The 21184-nt window shown below is 41.8% G+C and overlaps 1 protein-coding gene across 1 annotated transcript; it reads right to left on the bottom strand.

Moving 5' to 3' along the window:
* Positions 1-373: 373 nt before the first annotated feature.
* FBLL1 (fibrillarin like 1) lies at positions 374-2001 on the bottom strand. Its single transcript, XM_059174254.1, has 2 exons — positions 1983-2001; positions 374-1743 (listed from the first exon to the last, which is right to left on the bottom strand). The coding sequence occupies exon 2, from the start codon at positions 1488-1490 to the stop codon at positions 495-497; it is 996 nt and encodes a 331-aa protein (XP_059030237.1). The 5' UTR covers positions 1491-1743; positions 1983-2001; the 3' UTR covers positions 374-494.
* Between the last annotated feature and the right edge of the window lie 19183 nt (positions 2002-21184).

Raw genomic sequence — 21184 nt, 5'->3', positions numbered from 1 at the left:
AGTCAGACACTCGGGTGTGTTATACTATACTATGGTCCATCAATATTCAGGACCACTCATTGGAGTCAGGGTCAGTCATGTGACTTACCCAATGTAAACCCAAGTGCTCCCTCAGTTCTAATGAGACTTTCCAGGCTCATTAGTAATTCCCCAGCCCTCTTCCCCATATCCCTGTGATGGGAAAGCATGTGTAAGGAGGAGCCCTGGGACATCAGGGCGCTAAGTGATTAGAGTAAGCACAACTCTCATGCTCTTTCTTGGTGGGTTCCTATCACCAGCTGTTTTAGCTCTTTAGGGATTCGAAGATTTAGAGACTTAGGGATTGATTGTTATTGCGGTAAAACTGTCTGGCTTTACTCATGATACGCCTCAGTACTGTTTCTTTATGCCATTTAATAGACGAAAGAAAAACAAGCCATGAAGAAAACACATACATAGTTATACTGAACACAGCACAGTGTTGGGGACATCGCGGGGACAGCCCTTGCTGGGTGCTACTTGCTGCTGCTCTTGGGAAGGGGCCGGTACACGCCCACGACCACAGCGTGGTCCCTCTCGTAGGGCTCCAGGGTCAGTTGCTCTTGGGGCTTTAAGTTCTCCTGCTGCAACTTCCTCACCTCGGAAGCAAACACCGCCTCCGCAGATGCAGTGGAGTCGATGCAGTTGGCCTTGATGGAAATGAGAAAGTGGCCCCCATTGCGCAGGAAGGTGTGGGCATTCAGAGCCACTATCCGAGACTGGTCAGGCTGGGCCACGTCGGCAAAGATCACGTCCACCATCCCTATAAGCATGCGGTACTTGAGCGGGTGCCGGGCATCTTCCAGAACCGGGATGATGTTGGTTCGCTTCTTGGCCACGTTCACCAGATCGCGGCCAGCGCGGTGGGAGAATTCAACTGCGTAGACCACGCCGTCCGGGCCGATGATGTCAGAGACATGAGAGACCGTGGTCCCTGAGGCAGCGCCCAGGTACAGCACTTTGGACTTGGGCTTGATGTGAATCTGGTCGACCCCGCCCAGGATGGCCGCTGCCAGCTTGGAGCGGAAGGGGTTCCATGTGCGGTACTCTTGTTTCACACCGCCCTCTGTCACAGTGACCCGCCGCTCGCCGTACACCGACTGGCCCGGCACCATATTCAGCGTGACGAGCGCGTCCTCCGCTCCACGATAGATGAAGACGCCTTCGTGCCTGTGTGGCTCCACCGTCACAGTATTAGCGCACTTCCTGCGGCGGTTTTTGGTTTTGCCCACACCGCCACGCCGCTGCCCGCTGCCACCACGGTCCCTACTGTCCCCCCCTCCGCGCCCCCGGCCCCGGCCACCGCCACCGCCGCCAAAGCCACGCGCCCGCGCGCCAAAACCGCTCTTGCCCCCGGGGCCGCCATCGCCTCCTCCTCCCTTGCCCCCTCCTCCCCGCCCCCCGCCCCAGCCCCAGCTACCACCCCCACGGCCACCCGACCCACCCCCGCGTGAGCTGGAGGCAGACTTCATGGCGCGCCCTGGGCACCCGGGTGGGTGGCTAGCGGTGATTTTACGGTGTCGCGGAGCTGGCGGCGGTTGTCAGGGGTTACCAGTGGCTTGGAGCCGTTGTCAGGAGTCACAGGTGGTTCTGGATGGTGGTCCTGACGTGGGACAATGGCGACAGCGGACGCTGCTGGCCTGGTTAGCCACAGCAGGAGACTGGGGCAAGGTGCGCAGTTGTCGGGAACAGCTTTACCGCAGTGCCCGCATCCCTGGAGCCGCCCTTTGACGCAAAGATGGGCGTGATTACATCACAGCCGCGTTGGCGACCCTGCAGCCCCGGAAGCCCCGCTTCTAACCCTCAAGCAGACGCAACCTGCTTCCTTTTAACTCTTCCCCTTCCTCATCTCCTGGTTTCTTAGGGGCCCTTTGCACTTCTCCTGGGGCGCAGAGAAGGAAGCATCTCTCCGCTGCAGATGAAGATGAGAGTACTTAATCGCTGTGTGGTCTTAGGAAGCTTACCTGACCCTCTCTGAAATTCTTGTTTCAACTTGGCCAAGTTTTTTGAGCTGAGTCTCAACATCCCATCTGTAAAACAGAACATACCTCAAAAGTTTGTGTTAAAGCGCTTCATACACTTATCCCAGCCATGGCGCATGATAATTACTTTGTGTTAGTTTTTTTTTTTTTTAATGCATTTCTTTTGGTCTTTTTATTGATGTATAAATAAATATAAATTGAGGTATAAATAAAATAAAATGCATTAATTTTTGTTTGTTTCTTCTAAGTAAATGTATTGCGGCTTAGAACTTTTGGCACTTGTGCAAGAGTGGTTTTTGTACCCTTATACCATATTGATGAGCAAATTGGTACACGTATTCTGACAAAACACTTAACCAATATACCCATACTCTAACTTATTCTACTTTGAAAATGTTATCCTAAAGGGATGATCCCAGCAATTATTATGGTAATTTGTTTGTTTGTTTGTTTTAGATTTTATTTACTTCTTTGTCAGAGAAGAGAGTACAAACAGGGGGAGCAGCAGGCAGAGGGAGAAGCAGGATCCCGCGGAGCAAGGAGCCTGATGTGGGACTTGATCCCAGGGCCCTGGGATCATGAACTGAGCTGAAGGGAGATGTTTAACTGACTCAGCCACCCAGGCATCCTACCAATGATGGTAATTAGAACTGCTAGAGCCGGGGTGGTGATGGTGGTAGTAATAATGATTACTGTTGTCAGAGAAGTGGCAGAGATGAGATGAAGTGGACTAACCAAGCCAAAGGAAGTATTTAGAAGATAGAAGTCATGGGGCTTTCTGATGGACTGGATATAGGAAGTCAGAAAGAGGAAAATTCCAAGTCAGAGATTGCCAAAGTAGAGTGACTCCCCTTAAAATAAATAAATAAATATTTAGAAAATTATTTATTTGTTTGAGAGAGTACAAGTGAACAGACAAGCAGGGTGAGGGGGGACTGGGAAGGGGTAGAGGGAAAGGGAGAAACAGATTCCCTGCTGAGCAAGGGGCTTAATGCAGGGCTAGATTCCAGGACCCCAGGATCATGACCTGTGCCAAAGGTAGACACTTAACCAACTGAGCCACCTAGGCACCCATGTGCCTCCCCTTTTTGGTTAATACTCTACAAGCTGCAGCCCTGGCTGTTCTCTACTTAGCTTTGCTCTCTTCCATCAACTGTGCTAAATCCCAAAATTTGTTCTGGGAATATGTAACAGCAAGAAATTTTTGATTCTTCAGTGTGAATGAGGATTCATGGGCTCAAGCCCTAAATCCTGTAACACAACTCAGTAGGAGCCAAAATCTTATGTTTACTCCCCAATTCTAGTCTGTTTCAAAAGCTGTGCTCTTTCCATCTACAGCATCTTTTTGAGCATTAAAAACAAAAACAAAGATGAAAACACTAGGCAGCACAATACAACAGGGAAAACAACTGTAAGGAAGAGAAGCATTCAGTCAGCACCTCGGACAGCGACACCAACCGAACCGTTTTACCTACTGTCACTGGTTTGGGACTCAGCCAAGAGTGGGGGAAGGTGGTGTATGTAGGTGGTATAAACAACCTGTGGACCTCCCTATTAGTGGAATAAAGTGTCTGCTCCAGAGAAAGACAAAACATACCTGAAGATGAGGGCAAATGTCAGGCAGGATGTACTGAATACACACATGTCAAGGCTTTATTTCATCCTGGACCAGAACTCTTCCTGTTTCAAATTCATGGACAGCAACACCAAATCTAGTTTTCTCAGAGGGCCAAAATGCCTCCTTAATAAGGGCCATAAACTTATGTGTTGGAATGCGGACAGGCAGTTAAAGAGTGCAATGTACAGTTCCTGAAGTGATGATTGTTATAAAACATTCTCCTTGGAGGTTTCTGCTCTCATTGCAATTGAGGAGTTCTCCAAATTGATGAACTACACTTGATGCCTTGGTTTGTATTTCTCCCAAGCCAGACCCTATAATGGTTAATTTTATGGATCAACTTGACTGGACCGTGGAGTGCCTGGATGTTCGATCAGACTTACGCAGATGTTTCTGTGAGGGTGTTTTGGGATGAAATTAATATTTAAACACGTAGACTACATAAGCAGTCTGTCCCCAACCCCCATTATGTGGGTGGACCTTATTCAATCCATTGGAGGCCTAAATAGAACAAAAGGCTGACGTTTCCCAGAGAGAATTCTCCTGCCTGAGAACCTTTGAACTGGCACATTGACTTTCTGGTTCTATAGCAGCCTGTCTGCCTTCAAACTTAAACTGCAACATTGACTCTGCAGATTTTGAAATCACTGGTCTCTATAATTGGGTGAATGATTTCCTTGCAATCTCTCTCTATATACAGATGTAGCTGTGGATGTAGATCTAGATGAGATACAGATCAATCTATTTATCTGGAGGACAGACTCTAGGACAAGAACATGGGTCCAGGTGGTTTTTTTGAGAGGTGATCCCAGGAAGCACATATAGGGGTTGGGGAAATAAGACAGGAAAATAGAAAGGCTAAGATAAGGTACATTAATTAGAAGATTACCACAGTGGGAGATGAGGGTTCAAATGTCCTGAGCACCCTCTGTGGAGGGCATTCAAGCAGTCTTCAATCACAGGCTGGGAGGCTAGGGCATTAATTCACCATTCTCCCTTTCTCTATTGTTGAGAGTTGTTTCTAGGGCATTAACTCTCCTGCCCTTTGAGTTGCTCCTCTGTGTGGCTCAGCAAACTCCTCTAATGCTGCAGAAAGCCATCAGGCAGAGAGGCAGGCTCTGGGGTAGGAAGATGCTGTCATGGTGGAAACTGTTTATTACAGCTGCAGATAAACTCAGAGCTGGGCCTAGGGAATATTAGGTAAGGCACTAACAGTTCACTCAGCTACACTGTCTCATATACAACCAGAAAGTTGTAACTGAGAAAATGTGCATGAGCTCATAAAGTTTACCTCAGCATGGGGGGAAGCTTATTACATCGGGAAAGAAAGTCATAATATAAATACACTAACATCACCTGTAATATAGGTATACAAACTCTCCTCAGTATTTTTCTTTTTCTTTTTTTTAAGATTTATTTACTTATTTATTTATTTGATAGAGAGAGAGAGCACAGCAGGGGGAGCAGGGGAGGGAGAAGCAGGCTTCCTATCCCCACCCCCAGCAGGGAGCCCAATGCTGGGCTCCATTCCAGGACCCCAGGATCACAACCTGAGCTGAAGGCAGACATGTAACCAACTGAGTCATCCAGGGGCCCTCTCCTCAGTATTTTTCACTCTAGTAGACAGCATCATGGAGGTCTGCAATTGTATTTGAATAGCTAATTCCTTTGTTGTTTTTATTCAGGGTATTAAAGCACAATCCTCCACAATGAACCCTCTCTATTATGCCTCCAGACCACTGAAGAGGATCCATATTCAACACCAAGAGATCCACCAACTTTTACCTGAGTTAGTTTAGATAATTCTGTACAGCATTCCAGGTATAAGCCGTTAAGGTCACAGCTACTGACACATTCCAACCTTTGTCTTATCACTTTCTATTATACTATTATTAACATCCCTTTACCACAATACAAGCAAGCATCTCTCAGGTTCCTGTTCCTAGCCTGTGTTACATGGACTGAGGTGGCTTTTCCAGTGCACATGCTGTTCATTTTAGAACTGAAATAGTCAAGAATGTCATGCATTTCCTTGTGATTTATTACATGGAATCTCCTGGGAGGGGTGGCTAGTGATTTCAAACTCTAAATCTAATAACAACATCTTCCTGAATTTGTAGTCATTCTCTGGGAGTAATTTCTGCCAACTGGCAACAGCAGTGGGATACCTCACTGGTGGTACCATCCCTCAGGTTTTGGTGGCCCACTCTGCACACCAGATTTCATGCCAGGGCTTGAGGCAGCCTCTACTTTACTATAACAGAGACAATTCTCCAGATCTCTTCTCCCCCAACCCCATCCCCCATCAGTCTCATTATGTTACTGCTGTCATTTCCAACTTGCTTAGCAGGTTTCCAATCTGCTAAGAGTTCCAGAACCACCCTACTTATGTATGCAAGCCTTGGGAACTTTCTTAGACCTCTGTCCCACTGCTGGTGACAGCCTTAGAACTGCTAAAAATTAAGTTTTCAAGTTTTGCTTTTCACCAGAGGCATTCTTGCCCAGAACAGGGTTTGATGACTCCCGGAGAACTTTTCTGTCTCCTGGCGTTGATTCCTACTTGGAAAAGCCATTTTTTGAATAACCTATCTGTTGTGATGCTGTAACCTGGGAGCACCCATGAGCCAGCAAGAGCTGTGCATGGCCCCGGAATGCTATCAGTGCAAGGACTCATGCCAAGGATTGGCATCTTAAGGCATCAAAAAACCCTTCCACTAAAATTTTCATTTGGAGCCACTGATAACGTTGAAATCTGTTTCATTCTCAAAGGTTCATGAACAATGTGTTCTACTTACTCAAGGTGCTTCCTAAAGTGATAATCTGTTTTTTTCTGAAGATTATCTATTTACATATTTGACACAGAGAGAAAGAGAGCACACAAGCAGAGGGAGTGGGAGGGAGAAATAGGCTCCCTGAGCAGGGAGCCTGATGGAGAACTCAATCCCAGGACCCTGAGATCATGACCTGGTGCCGAAGGCAGATGCTTAACCTGACTGAACCACCCAGGAGCCCCAGGTAATTTGTCATTATGATTAGATACTTCTCTCTGACAGTGAATAAGAACAACCATAGCCACTTTAAATTTCTATTTACAGTTGGACTTCGTATTCCATGATACGTCCTATAATAATAGGGCCTTAATAGTTAATATGGAGTACACCAGTCCTACTTAAAGACTTAAAAATATACATGAGCAACTTTGTTTTATTTCTCTCATATACCATTCTAGTAAATTGACTAACAAATGACTAGCCATGATTTAGATAAAACAAGCTGGAAGGCTGTGTAGCCTCATTCCCAGTCTCATTCGTATTTAAACAGTCATGCATGAAGTGGTTTCCCCAACCCGGTTTCTAAAAACCACGGTCCACTTCCAAAGGTGACTCCAGGGATTTGCATCTCCATCCCAAGTGACAGCCATAGCTGTATTTGATCAAGGTGGGCTGGGCCAAGATTCAGCAATGTGACCCTCGAATCTCAACGGATTAATTAAACTATGTTCATTTCTTGCTTACTTTTTAAAAGAGATTTTATTTATTTATTTGAGAGAGACAGAGATAGTAGAGAGAGAGAACAGGCTCTTGCTGAACAGGGACCCTGACATGGGACTCGATCTCAGGACCCTAGGATTATGACTTGAGGCAGACACTAACTGACTGAGCCACCCATGTGCCCCTCTTGCTTACCTTTCATGTCCACTGAAGATCAGTTGAAGGCTTGCTCCATGTAGTCACTGAAGGGCTCAGGTAACAATGTCTTGTGGCTGTAACATGAGAAACAGGAGAGCTTATATTGTCACCACTGGGGAAAAGTGTGCATGAAGAACTCACATTCCCTTTCCTATGGTTTGGCCTAGGGTTTGATGTAGTCATTTCTACTTACAACCCATTGGCTGGAACTAGTTATATGCCCTGTCTAACTGTCTATCTGGGAAACAATGAGTGAGATAATCAGTGATCAGTAAAATGTTTTTGCCAGAAGTATTTATTGCATAATGCCAGGCTGGCATACCTTGACCAGTGTATCCAACACAAAACATCACAAATGAAATTTACTGTTCAATGTACATATATTTAAATTTACTAATCAAGGCAAAATATCAGTATCTTTTTACTAACACAGGACTAAAACCCAGAGCCATAATCAAATACCAACCGTGTTTCTAATATAGCATGTTAAATGAAGTAGAAAAAAGAGAAAATGTCTCTCCTTTCCTAGTCTGTGCCCTAGAGAACAGCTTAAGTTCCTTAATTGGGATTCCATTAATATTTGGCTATTCCTTTGCTGGGTGTGGTACTTTGTGTTTAGGGTGGCTTAGACTCGCCCTCTATTGCCCTCTGCAAAATTAGTGACTGGAACTTAGTTAATGTTTAGAAAGCTTTGATGGGTGTATTAGTCAGGGTTCTCCAGAGAAACAAAAATTTATTTTCTCAAAGCTCTGGAAGCCGGAAGTGCACACTTAGAATGCCAGCCTGGTCGGTTTCTGGTGAAAGCTCTCTCTTTCTGGTCTGTGGAAGGTTGCCTTCTCACTGTGCCCTCAACTGATGGAGAGAGAGTGAGTGAACTCTCTGGTGTCTCTTCTCAACTGACCTCAACTCTTATTTATTTCCTTATTCTAAACACAGACTTTGAGAGTTAGGGCTTCAACATATGAATTTTGGGGAGACACAATTTAGTCTATAAATAACAACCTACCTTTTCAAAGATCTTCCTTCTAGAAGAAACCTTAGAAATCATGAGTAATTCCTCATGGAAAATGAGATTCAGAAGGGAGCCAGCTTGTCCATACTACAAATCCTCTAATCTACAATCCTTACCAAAAAAATTACCTAAAATCCCCACAAAAATACAGTGGATCTATTTGGGCTTTTATCAGTTTGTTACATTTTACATTTTACAAGCATTGCCTATACTTAAGTCATGGAAACGTTGGCTATTTGGAAACGCAAAGCATCAAACAACAACAACAAAAAATCAAAAAGTTTTTACCTCAACTGACCCCATGTAATTTCTCCAACTTCAATAAAACTTCTATAACCCAACTGAATATTATTTAACTAATTTCCCAAGACAGTTAATGCTGGCAACTTGAGCTGATATTGGCTAAGAAGGAAGTCAAAGACTGACAGGAAAATTACATCATGACCTAGTGTAAATTCTTTGTAAAAATTAATTGTTCAATGGAGAAAAAAATCAAGGCTGCCAGATGACTCATCATTTGCCCCAATATATTAAGAATGATTTCTCTATGACCCCATTTGTACTATTAGTTTGTTCTGCTTTCTAGGGAAACCACAATTATAGCCATAAAAATTAAAACAACACATTTAGGATCACCTGGGCATATCAGTCAGTTAAGCATCTGCCTTCGGCTTTGGACATGATCCCAGGGTCCTGGGATTGAGTCCTGCAATGGGTTCCTTGCTCAGCAGGAAACCTGCTTCTCTCTCTGCCTGCTGCTCCCCTTGCTTGTGCTCTCTCTCTCTCTGACAAATGAAAATAAAATTTTAAAAAATATAAAAATCTTAAAGGTTAAAACACAAGTCTGTCAAGGGGCACCTGGATGGCTCAGTCAAGTAAGCTTCTGCTTTGGCTCAGGTCATGATCTCAGGGTCCTGGAATTGAGCTCCACATCAGGCTCCCTGCTCAGTGGGGAGTCTGCTTCCCCCTCTCACTCTCCCTCTGTGCTTCTCTCTCTCTCTCTCAAATAAATAAATAAATAAAATCTTAAAAAAAATAAACAACCCCCCCAAAAAAAAACACAGGTCTGTTGAAGTACAATGATTCTGCCTCCACATAGTACTGTAACTGAACTCTTTTAATTCTGTTCCCTTGGTCACAGTATGAAATTGTTTTGGCCAGAAATATTCAGGTTCTCCAAACATGCCATTTTTAAAAGCAGCACCTTCAAAATATTCTCTATTTATCTTGGAAAGGCTGAGACTGTTTCACTGAAACACCTGCATTGTCTTCAGTGACTCCGGGACTCAGATTCCTCTGAGTTCCTTGGCTCCCGGTCCCCTGTGCAACTTGGTATGTTATTGAGGGCTCTGTGCCCTGCAAAGAAAGGGCACCCAGTATCCCTCTTAGTCCACCAAATGCAGGGTCATGGGAACAGATGACCTGGAAGCCATAGGGATAGGTGATTCCCCTGGTAAGGTTGCGAAGGTAGGCCTGAAATCTGGATAGACTCGAAGGAAAAGGAAGGAATCTGAAAAGTAGTGAGGAAAAAGAGGAGAGAAAGAGAAAGTGGAGAAGGAAAAACATACACTTCAAAGCAAATGGGCATAGGTCCCAGTCGTGGCTCCTTGAATTGTTAGTTGTGTCTTCAGTGGAAAAATCAGGTGGTTATAAGGATCGTAGAGCCTTATGATAAATGCTCAAATGAATAGTTCTTACCAAAGCTATTAAGGCAGAGCAGGTACAGAGGGGCTTTATGATGTTGGCAGAATTCCTTTGCTGCTAGATATTGGCACATTTTAACTATGCTTGAAATCTCCTAAGCATATAGGTATTTACTAAGCAAAATCATAAGAAAATATTTCTTCCTTTCTTTTCCAATCTCTACTCTTATTTCAGTCTCCTCAATTGGTGCTTCAGTCTTCTTAGATTTTTTCATTCAGTCAGGCAAGCCTGGTGACAGGAAACTCAACATCAGCCTAAAGGAATTGAAAGGATCATTTTTCCAAGAGAAAGGGGAAAGACTCTCGACAAAGGTAAAGACTTAATTTGACCAAGTCTCACTGATTCAACCCTGATTTTAGAGTTCCTCAGAGAAGAAACTCTTTGGGTCGTTAATTTGTCAGGCATTGTACATTATTGCTCTAAATGCTTTTTTAAAAAAGTTTATTTATTTATTTTTAGTAACCTCTATACCCAACATGGGGCTCATGCCCAGGACTCTGAGACCAAGAGTCACACACTCTTCTGACTGAGCACCCCTACACATTATTTTTCTGACATCAATTTCTAAAACATTCTTTTTTTTTTTAAGATTTTATTTATTTATTTGACAGAGAGAAATCACAAGTAGATGGAGAGGCAGGCAGAGAGAGAGGAAGGGAAGCAGGCTCCCTGCTGAGCAGAGAGCCCGATGCGGGACTCGATCCCAGGACCCTGAGATCATGACCTGAGCCGAAAGCAGCGGCTCTAAAACATTCTTAAGGGAAGAAATGTTCTGTGTGTGTTCCTGGTACTGAGCTAACAGTTTTATCCCTTACAGTCCTCAGAGGAACCTCGGGGAGAAGGTATTATTATCTCCATTGGACAGTTGGGAAAGCTCATAGTTGAAGAGAAGAAATAAGTTTCCTAAGCCAAGGTATATAACTTGTAAGTGGTAAGTAACATTTGATGAATGTCTGCTCAGAGCTATCTCAATTATTATTACTGGTAGTAGTAGTACCAATTATCATTGTTGAACACTGTGCCTATAGTAACTATATGTATATAATTGTTAGCTCATATATAATACATAATATATAATTCTGCAATTCTGTCTAGGTGGGAAGAGTAAATAAGAATATACACATACACACACATCCTCATTTATCTTTCTCAACTAGACTCTGTGTCCAGAGTCACACAGCTAATAATTGGTAGAACCAGGATTTAAAACCATCCATCCAATCTTACACATTCCACCCTTACCTGCAATGCTATCTGGCCACATCCCCACTGTGTTAGTCTATTTGAATTGCCATAACAAAATGCCACAGCCTGGGGGGCTTAAAAAACAGAAATTTCTTCTCTCATCATTCTCAACACTGAAAAGTGAGATCGAGATCCCAGAAGGGTTGGTTTCTGGTGCAAACTCTATCTTTGCCTTATAGGTGGCTGCCTTCTTATGTGTCTTCATAAGGCCTTTCTTCTGTGCATGTGCAAGGGGGGAGAAAGAGAAATACTTCTGGTGTCTGTCTGTCTCTTCCTCTTATAAGGACATCAGTCCTGTCAAAGTAGAACCCCATTCATGTGACCTCATTTAACCTTAATTACCTCCTTAAAGGTCCTATCTTCAAGTACAATCACATTGAGGGTTAGGCTTCAACATATGAATGGGTGTGGGAGGAAAAGGGAACAAAATTCAGTCCATAAACTCACCATCCTCAGAACCGATAAGCAAGATTAAGGTGAGGAGATATTAAGCAATCAATAAGTGTTTGAACTGTGTAAAAATCCAGTCCATATTTTGTGAATTTCTTCAGAGGAAGGACATGTCCTTCTCGTGTATTTTACAGACTTAGGGTACAGTTTTTAGGCTGATTAAGTTTTCCAGTACTAACCTTGCATTACCAAACCTGTCAAATTCAATGCCCAGCATTGATGAAGGTATAAGGACATTGTTGCTGAGACTGTGACATGGGTACCCTCTCTCTGGAAATCGTTTGTTAATGTGTGCTGAATCCTGTAATATGAGTGTGCCCTTTGACGCAACAATTCCACTTCTTTGCTATTTATTAGGAGATCGTCATGGATATGTGCAAAAATTTAACTCCAGGAATCTTCACTGCAGTATTACCTGAAAAACGTAAGATGAGAAATAAGCACTATGCTCAACAATAAATAATATAAATTAGTCATTTATGTAGTATATACATAAAATTAAAAGGATTTCAGCTAATATTGATGTTTTGTAAGAATATGCAAAGCCATGGAACAATGACCATGACATATTAACTAAAAAAAGACTGGTTAAAATAGGACTCTAGGGGCGCCTGGGTGGCTCAGTGGGTTAAGCTGCTGCTTTCGGCTCAGGTCATGATCTCGGGGTCCTGGGATCGAGTCCCGCATCGGGCTCTCTGCTCAGCAGGGAGCCTGCTTCCCTCTCTCTCTCTCTCTCTGCCTGTCAAATAAATAAAATCTTTAAAAAAAAAAATAGGACTCTATTCCATTATAAATGTAAACACGTGCAGATATTCATACACAAAAAAGAATAAATGTAATAGGATTATTGATAACTTATGTTCTTCTTTTCTGGTTCATCCATAGTTTCTAAAATTAGTTTCGTTGCAAGAAAAAAAAAACATTATTTTTTATTTTTTTTTTTTTTTTTTTTATTTTTTTTTTTTTTTTAAAGATTTTATTTATTTATTTGACAGAGGGAGATCACAAGTAGGCAGAGAGGCAGGCAGAGAGAGAGAGGAGGAAGCAGGCTCCCCGCTGAGCAGAGAGCCCGATGCGGGACTCGATCCCAGGACCCTGAGATCATGACCTGAGCCGAAGGCAGCGGCTTAACCCACTGAGCCACCCAGGCGCCCCAAAACATTATTTTTTAAACGTGGGGCTTGAACTCACGACCCTGAGATCAAGAGCAGAGATGAAGATTCAGATGCTTAATCAACTGAGCCACCCAGGCACCCACCCCACAAACATTATTGTTTAAAAGAATAACTATAAAATTACCTCTGAATTGAATTTTAATTAAAACAATTTGAGTATCCATAGAAACAAAGAAAATTTAAGAAGGAAAATAATAAAAACTTTACATTCCAGCTTCAGAAAAATAAGCTGCATTTTTCTGTAATACACTAAGGGAGTGGTCTAGATCAGAAATACGTAAGGTTCATGTAGAATACAATGCTCAGACTCTGCTTTCCTAACCATAAGCCAATATTTATTTTGGGGGAAAAAAAAACACCACTTTTTAAAATTAGGAGTTTCTTGAATAGTTGACTCAAACTCTCTATTGAATGTGCCCTTGATATTCTGCAAATCTTTATACAAATCAAAGCAAGGAAAGTATGCTGGTCTAGAAGCTCCAGAGGTCAAAGTTAGCAAAGAGCCCTTACACAAACCCCATACCCTTTTATTTAAATAAACTATTTTTTAGAGAAGTTTTAGGTTCACAGCAAATTTGAGTACAAAAGACAGAATTCCCATATGATTCCAATCCTACACATGCACGGGCTCCCCCACGATCAACATCCTATGCCAGAGTAGTACATTGTTCCTATCAGTGAACCTACACTGATAAAGAATTATCAACCAAAGTCCATAGTTTATATTGGGGTTTATTCTTGGTGTTATATATTCTATGCATTTTGTCAGACACAATTTATCTTCCTTAAAGAACTAATTTTATTAAAATTAGTTTCATAATTACAGCTAGTATTTACTGGGGAGGGTGAAGCAGTGTTGAGAAAGCCAACTGGGACTGAGGGAAGATTGCATCATTGTCACCATTCCTTCTTACCTAGGGGAGGGGGCAAAGGTGGTGATCCCAGCAAAGCAAGGGTTTCCCTGAGGGTGGTCTAACACAGGCTCTACTCCCTCTACACACAGTCTGCAAAATTTATGTGGGATTTCTGGATTCCTCCTGTGTCAGGTGCCAAGAGAGGACACCCAGCCTGGCATTCTTTGTGGCATAGCACCCTCTCAGCTCCACTGAGGTCCCTACTGTGCATCTAAGCTCTATGTTCAGTTAAGACCTGAGAATGGGGCCTGTCCTTCTCTTTCCTTTACAGAACACAGGGACCAATCCTGGATGGCCTTTGTTATGTCCCAAACCTCTTTTCCTTGCCAAACTAAACGACTCAAACTTTCTGAAAATTACGGTAATGCTTGTCTCTGGTTACTGTTTGCTGCCCCCCAGGTTAACTGTATAGACTATGTCCTATATATCTCTCTTCAAGCTGCTAGTCTCCAAAGATGCAAGCTCCTCCTGCTCCGTCCCACTTCACACCACTGTGCTGGAGGCTTTCTACTGCTTTCTAAAGTGAAGAATTCTTGTTCTGATCTATTTTGAAGAAAGTGGGTTGGGAGGAAGCCCTTCAGCCACACCCTAGACCTCAAAATTAGAGGCTTAAACTTTTTCAAGTAATTCAATTCACTATTTTAATATATTTATTCATATCTAATCTGGTTCTGGAAAGCATTTACAGAAGTTTGAAAACATTCCTTCCAATAAGGAGGGGATTGCAGTTAACGAGTCCATCTGGAGCTCTGGGATCTCCAGGTGATGAAGAGCAGATGCCACTGCACCCATTTCAGAAATAAGAAAACTAAGGTTTTGTGAGCTTGGGTCTTTTGTCCAAGGTACACAGTAGAGCTGACAATAGACCAGTTTCTTGGCTCTTGGTCCCTGTTCTGGCCTCTGAGGGGTGTTACCCTGCCTTAGAAATGGACACATCTTTCCCAGGCTCTGCTGGATGGTGACCCAAGCCTGGAGGTTCAGTGGGACTCTGAGTAAAGGCTTCTTGCCCACAGAGCACATGGATAGGCAAGATTAGGTATGGTAGGCTGGTAAATGTCCCTAAAAGATAACAAGTTCTAATTCCTGGAACCTGTAATTTTACCATGTATGAAAAAAGGGGTCTCTGCACATACAGTTAAGGATCTTGAGGTGAGGAAACTGTCCTGAATTATCCAGGTAGGCTCTAAAGGCAGTCACAGGTTACTCCACAAGAGAAAGGCAATGGGAGTTCTCACCAACAGAAGGAAAGATGATATGACGGAGGCAGAGACTGGAATGATGTGGCCACAAGTTAAGAAAAGCTGGAAGCCACCAGAAACTGCAAGGGGCAAGAAATAAATTTCCCCTAGAGCTTCTGGAGGAAGTGTGGCCCTGATAATACCTTGATTTTGTCCCAGTGATACTGATTTTGGACTTCTGTACTCCATAATGATGGAAGAATAAATCTCAATGATGTCAAAGTACCCAGTTAGTGGTAATTTATTACAACAGTGATTGGAAGTGTTATCCATTAGGATATGTTACAATTACAATCACTGTAAAAAAAGGAACGTTTACTCCATAGGGCAGAAACTATGAGCTGGTGACCCAGCAGCATTCCCAATTCCCTTTTTATAAGCACTGCCTGCACATGCACACGTGTATGTGTATATGTGTGTAGGAATTTAAGGGCTGCACAGGTTCACGGAAGATAATATAGTCCAGAGGGACGTAACAAAATGACAGAAAATCATGTCACCAGCAAGATACAGTCCTCCTTATTCACGATTCGTATTTGTGAATCTACCATTTTGGTAACATTTATTTGTAACCCCCAAATTGATACTTGATGAGTGAAGATTTTTTGCAATCATTCATGGATATTCACAGAGCAGTGAGAAGTTTGACTGATCCAATGAACACATTCCCAGCTGAATTACAAGGCAGTGTTCCGCCATCTTGTTTCAGCTATTGAACAATTGTCCTTTTTATGCCTACTTAGTGTCACACTTTCACATTTTTTGCTTTTTGTTGGTAATTTCACTGTTTAAAATGGCCTCCAGGCATAGTGCTGAGGTGTTTGTTCCTCAGTGCAAGAAAGTTGTGGTGCGCCTTACAGAAAGAACGGGTATTACATAAGCTTTTTCAAGCATGAGTTATACTGCTGTTGGCTGTGAATTCAATGTTGATGAATCAACTATATTAAATAATGTCTTACAACAGAAACACACATAAAACAAAGTTATGTATTGATCAGTTAATGAAAATGTGACCAGAGGCTCTAGGAAATCTAATCCTGTTATTTTTCAAGGAGTAATGGTTAAGTTTTCATGAATTAAATGCTCACAACAACTTTATAGAACATAACTACCACAAATAATAAGAAATGACTTCATAAAAATTTTACATTGTTATATATCAAATAATAGAACATTAAGATACACAAGGCAAAGTTTGACCAAATTAAAAGGAGAAATAGATGAATCTAAAAGCATAGTGGGGGGCACCTGGGTAGTGGATTAAAGCCTCTGCCTTTGGCTCAGGTCATAGTCCCAGGGTCCTGAGATCGAGCCCCGAATCGGGCTCTCTGCTCATCGGGGAGCCTGCTTCCTCCTCTTTCTCTCTGCCTGCCTCTCTGCCTACTTGTGATCTCTGTCTGTCAAATGAATAAATAAAATCTTCAAAAAAATAAATAAATAAAAGCATAGTGGGAAACTTTAACAAACTTCTTTCAGCAACTGATAAAATATCAGATAAAAAAATAATCAGAACATAAAAGACTTTTAAATTGGGACAAAAATCACATAACACAATTCATCAATTTAACCACTTAAAAGCGTGCTATTTGTTGGTTTTTAATATATTCATAATGTTATACAACCATCACCACAACCTCATCCCAAAACATTATCATCTTAAAAAGAAACTCCATGTTTATTAAACAGCCATTTCTAATCCCCCCTTATTTTTAGCTCCTGCAGCCACTAATTCATTGTCTTTATGGATTTACCTATCCTGGACATTTCATTTAAATAGAATCGTACAATTTTGTCTGGCTTCCTTCACTTAGTGTGTTTTCAAGGCTTATCTATGTTGTAGTGTGTATCAGTACTTCACTGCCTTTTGCAGCTAGTACTTCATTGGATGGATTAACAACTTGGCTTATCCCTTCATCAGCGGGTGGGGGTTTGTCTTTTATGAATAATGCAATTAGCATTGCGTACAAATTCTTGAGTGAACATATGTTTTTGATTCTCTTGGGTACACCTAGGACTGTTGTTGCGGGGTCAAGCAGCAGCTCTATGCTTGACTATTCAAAAGCTGTTTTTCAGGCTGTTTAACCAGACTGTTTCCCATAGCAGCTGCACATTCCCACCAGCTGTGTATAATGGTTCTAATTTCTCTATATCCTAATACTTCTACTTTTTTATTGCCAAACCAGTGGTTGTAAAATGTTGACACATTATGGTTTTATATTTGCCTAAGGGCTAATGATGTTGAATATCTTTTCAAGTACTTATTGGTCATTATATATCTTCTTGGGAAAATTTTTTTTTTTTTAAAGATTTTATTTATTAATTTGACAGAGAGAAATCACAAGTAGACGGAGAGGCAGCCAGAGAGAGAGAGGGAAGCAGGTTCTCCGCTGAGCAGAGAGCCCGATGCGGGACTCGATCCCAGGACTCTGAGATCATGACCTGAGCCGAAGGCAGTGGCTTAACCCACTGAGCCACCCAGGCGCCCCTTGGGAAAATTTTTTATTCAAGTTTTTTGTCCATCTTAAAATTGGGTTGTTTGAACCATAAGTGACTCTTAATCTCACAAAACAAACTGAGGGTTGCCGGGGGGAGGGGGTTGGGGAGAAGGGGGTGGGATTATGGACATTGGGGAGGGTATGTGATTTGGTGAGTGCTGTGAAGTGTGTAAACCTGGTGATTCACAGACCTGGGGATAAAAATATATGTTTATAAAAAATATATGTTTATAAAAAATAAAAAATTTAAAAAAAAAAAAATTGGGTTGTTTGTATTTTTGTTATTGAGTTCTTTATCCTGTAAGAGAGCATAGGAGATATATATTCTGGACAATACACTAATATTTGATTTGCAAATATTTTGTCCCATTATATTTCCAAAATATTATCTTTTGACTTTGATAGTGTCCCTTTGATGCACAGTGGTTTTTAATTTTGATGATATCCAAATTATTTTTTCTTTTGTGGCTTTTGTGTTTGGTTGTCAGATTTAATAAACAGTTGCTTAATTCTAGGTCATGAAGATTTATACCTATATTTCCTTCCAAGTTTTATACTTTTAGCTCTTACATTTGACATTGAGTCTTTGATTCATTTTGTTAATTTTGGCATATGGTATGAGGTTGGGGTCTAAATTCACTCTTTTGCATGTGGATATCTAGTATTACAGCACCAATTGTTGAGAAGACTACTCTTCACTCAACTGAATAATCTTGGTAAACTTGTTGAAAATCAACTGACAATAGGGATGCCTGGGTGGCTCAGTCAGTTAAGCATCTGTCATCAGCTCAGGTCATGACCTCAGGGCCCTGGGATCGAGTCCTGCATCAGGCTCCTTGCTCAGTGGGGAGCCTGCTTCTCCCTCTCCCCCTGCAGCTCCCCCTGCTTGTGCTTGTTCTGTCAAATTAAAAAAAAAAAAAAAAACTTAAAAAAAAAAGAGAAGAAAATCAACTGACAATAGATTATGGGTTTATTTCTGGACTCTAACTTCTACTCCATTAATCCAGGTCTATCTTTAATGACAGTTCCATACTTTTTTAAAATTAATTAATTAATCAATTAATTTTAAAAATTTTTAAAAATTTATTTTCAGTGTAACAGTATTCATTGTTTTTGCACCACCCCAGTGCTCCATGCAATCCGTGCCCTCTCCAATACCCACCACCTGGTTCCCCCAACAAGCACCCCCCACCCCTTCAAAACCCTCAGATTGTTTTAGAGTCCATAGTCTCTCATGTTTCACCTCCCCTTCCAATTTCCCTCAACTCCCTTCTCCTCTCCATCTCCCCTTGTCCTCCATGTTATTTGTTATGCTCCACAAATAAGTGAAACCATATGATAATTGACTCTCTCTGCTTGACTTATTTCACTCAGCATAATCTCTTCCAATCCCGTCCATGTTGCTACAAAAGTTGGGTATTCGTCCTTTCTGATGGAGGCATAATACTCCATAGTGTATATGGACCACATCTTCCTTATCCATTCGTCTGTTGAGGGGCACCTTGGTTCTTTCCACAGTTTGGCGACTGTGGCCATTGCTGCTATAAACATTGGGGTACAGATGGCCCTTCTTTTCACTACATCTGTATCTTTGGGGTAAATACCCAGTAGTGCAATTACAGGGTCATAGGGAAGCTCTATTTTTAATTTCTTGAGGAATCTCCACACTGTTCTCCAAAGTGGCTGCACCAACTTGCACTCCCATCAACAGTGTAAGAGGGTTCCCCTTTCTCTACATCTCCTCCAACATATGTTGTTTCCTGTCTTGCTAATTTTGGCCATTCTAAGTGGTGTAAGGTGATATCTCAATGTGGTTTTAATTTGAATCTCCCTGAGGGCTAGTGATGATGAACATTTTTTCATGTGTCTGATAGCCATTTGTATGTCTTCATTGGAGAAGTGTCTGTTCATATCTTCTGCCCATTTTTTGATATGATTGTCTGTTTTGTGTGTGTTGAGTTTGAGGAGTTCTTTATAGATCCTGGATATCAACCTTTCGTCTGTACTGTCATTTGCAAATATTTTCTCCCATTCCGTGGGTTGCCTCTTTGTTTTGTTGACTGTTTCCTTTGCTGTGCAAAAGCTTTTGATTTGGATGAAGTCCCAACAGGACCCATCCATATGTTGTCTACAAGAGACCCATTTTGGACCTAAAGATACACCCAGACTGAAAGTGAAAGGATGGAGAAGCATCTTGCATGCCAATGGGCCTCAAAAGAAGGCCGGGGTAGCGATACTCATATCAGATAAATTAGATTTTTTTTAAGACTTTTTTTTTTTTTTTTTTATAGAGAGAGGTCACAAGTAGGCACAGAGGCAGGCAGAGAGAGAGGGGAAAGCAGGCTCCCCGCTGAGCAGAGAGCCCAATGCGGGGCTTGATCCCAGGACCCTGAGATCATGACCTGAGCCAAAGGCAGAGGCTTAAACCACTGAGCCACCCAGGCATCCCGATAAATTAGATTTTAAACTAAAGACTGTAGTCAGAGATACAGAAGGACACTACATCATTCTTAAAGGGACTATCCACCAAGATGATCTAACAATTGTAAATATCTATGCCCCCAATATGGGAGCAGCCAATTACATAAGAAAACTGTTAATCAAGATAAAGAGTCATATTGATATGAATACATTAATAGTAGGAGATCTTAACATGCCTCTCTCAGAAATAGATCATCGAAGCAGAAAATCAATAAAGAAATAAGAGCATTGAATGACACATTGGACCAGATGGACCTCATATATATATATACAGAACATTCCACCCTAAAACAACAGAATACTCATTCTTCCTAAGTGCACATGGAACCTTCTCAAGAATAGACCACATACTGGGTCACAAATCAGGACTCAATACCAAAAGACTGAGATTATTCCTGGCACATTCTCAGATCACAATGCTTTGAAACTGGAGCTCAAACACAAGGAAAAGTTCAGAAGGAACTCAAACACTTGGAAGCTAAAGACCACCTTGCTTAAGAATCCTTGGATCAGCCAGGAGATCAAAGAAGAACTGAAGCAATTCATGAAAACCAATGAGAATGAAGACACTTCAGTCCAAAACCTATGGGATACAACAAAGGCGGTCCTAAGGGGGAAATACATAGCCATACAAGCCTCCCTCAAAAAAATTGAAAAATCCAGAACACACCAGCTGTCTCTGCACCTTAAAGAACTGGAGAATCAACAACAAATCAAACCAACTCCACACATAAGAAGGGAAATAATCAAGATTAGAGCTGAGATCAGTGAGGTAGAAACCAGAGATACAGTAGAATGTATCAATGAAACTAGAAGCTTGTTTTTTGAAAGAATCAATAAGATCGATAAACCATTGGCCACACTAATCCAAAAGAAAAGAGAGAAAGCCCAAATTAATAAAATTATGAATGAAAAGGGAGAGATCACAACTAACACCAAGGAAGTAGAAACAATCATCAGAAGTTATTATCAACAGTTATATGCCAATAAGCTAAGCAACCTAGATGAAATGGATGCATTCCTGGAAAACTATAAACTCCCAAAATTGAACCAGGAAAAAATTGACAACCTGAATAGACCAATATCTAGTAACAAGATTGAAGCAGTGATCAAAAACCTTCCAAAAAACAAGAGCCCAGGACCTGATGGATTCCCTGGGGAAT

This window comes from Mustela lutreola, chromosome 5 (genome assembly GCF_030435805.1).
Source record: "Mustela lutreola isolate mMusLut2 chromosome 5, mMusLut2.pri, whole genome shotgun sequence".
NCBI lineage: Eukaryota > Metazoa > Chordata > Mammalia > Carnivora > Mustelidae > Mustela > Mustela lutreola.
This window is presented reverse-complemented; position numbering and strand designations above follow the sequence as displayed.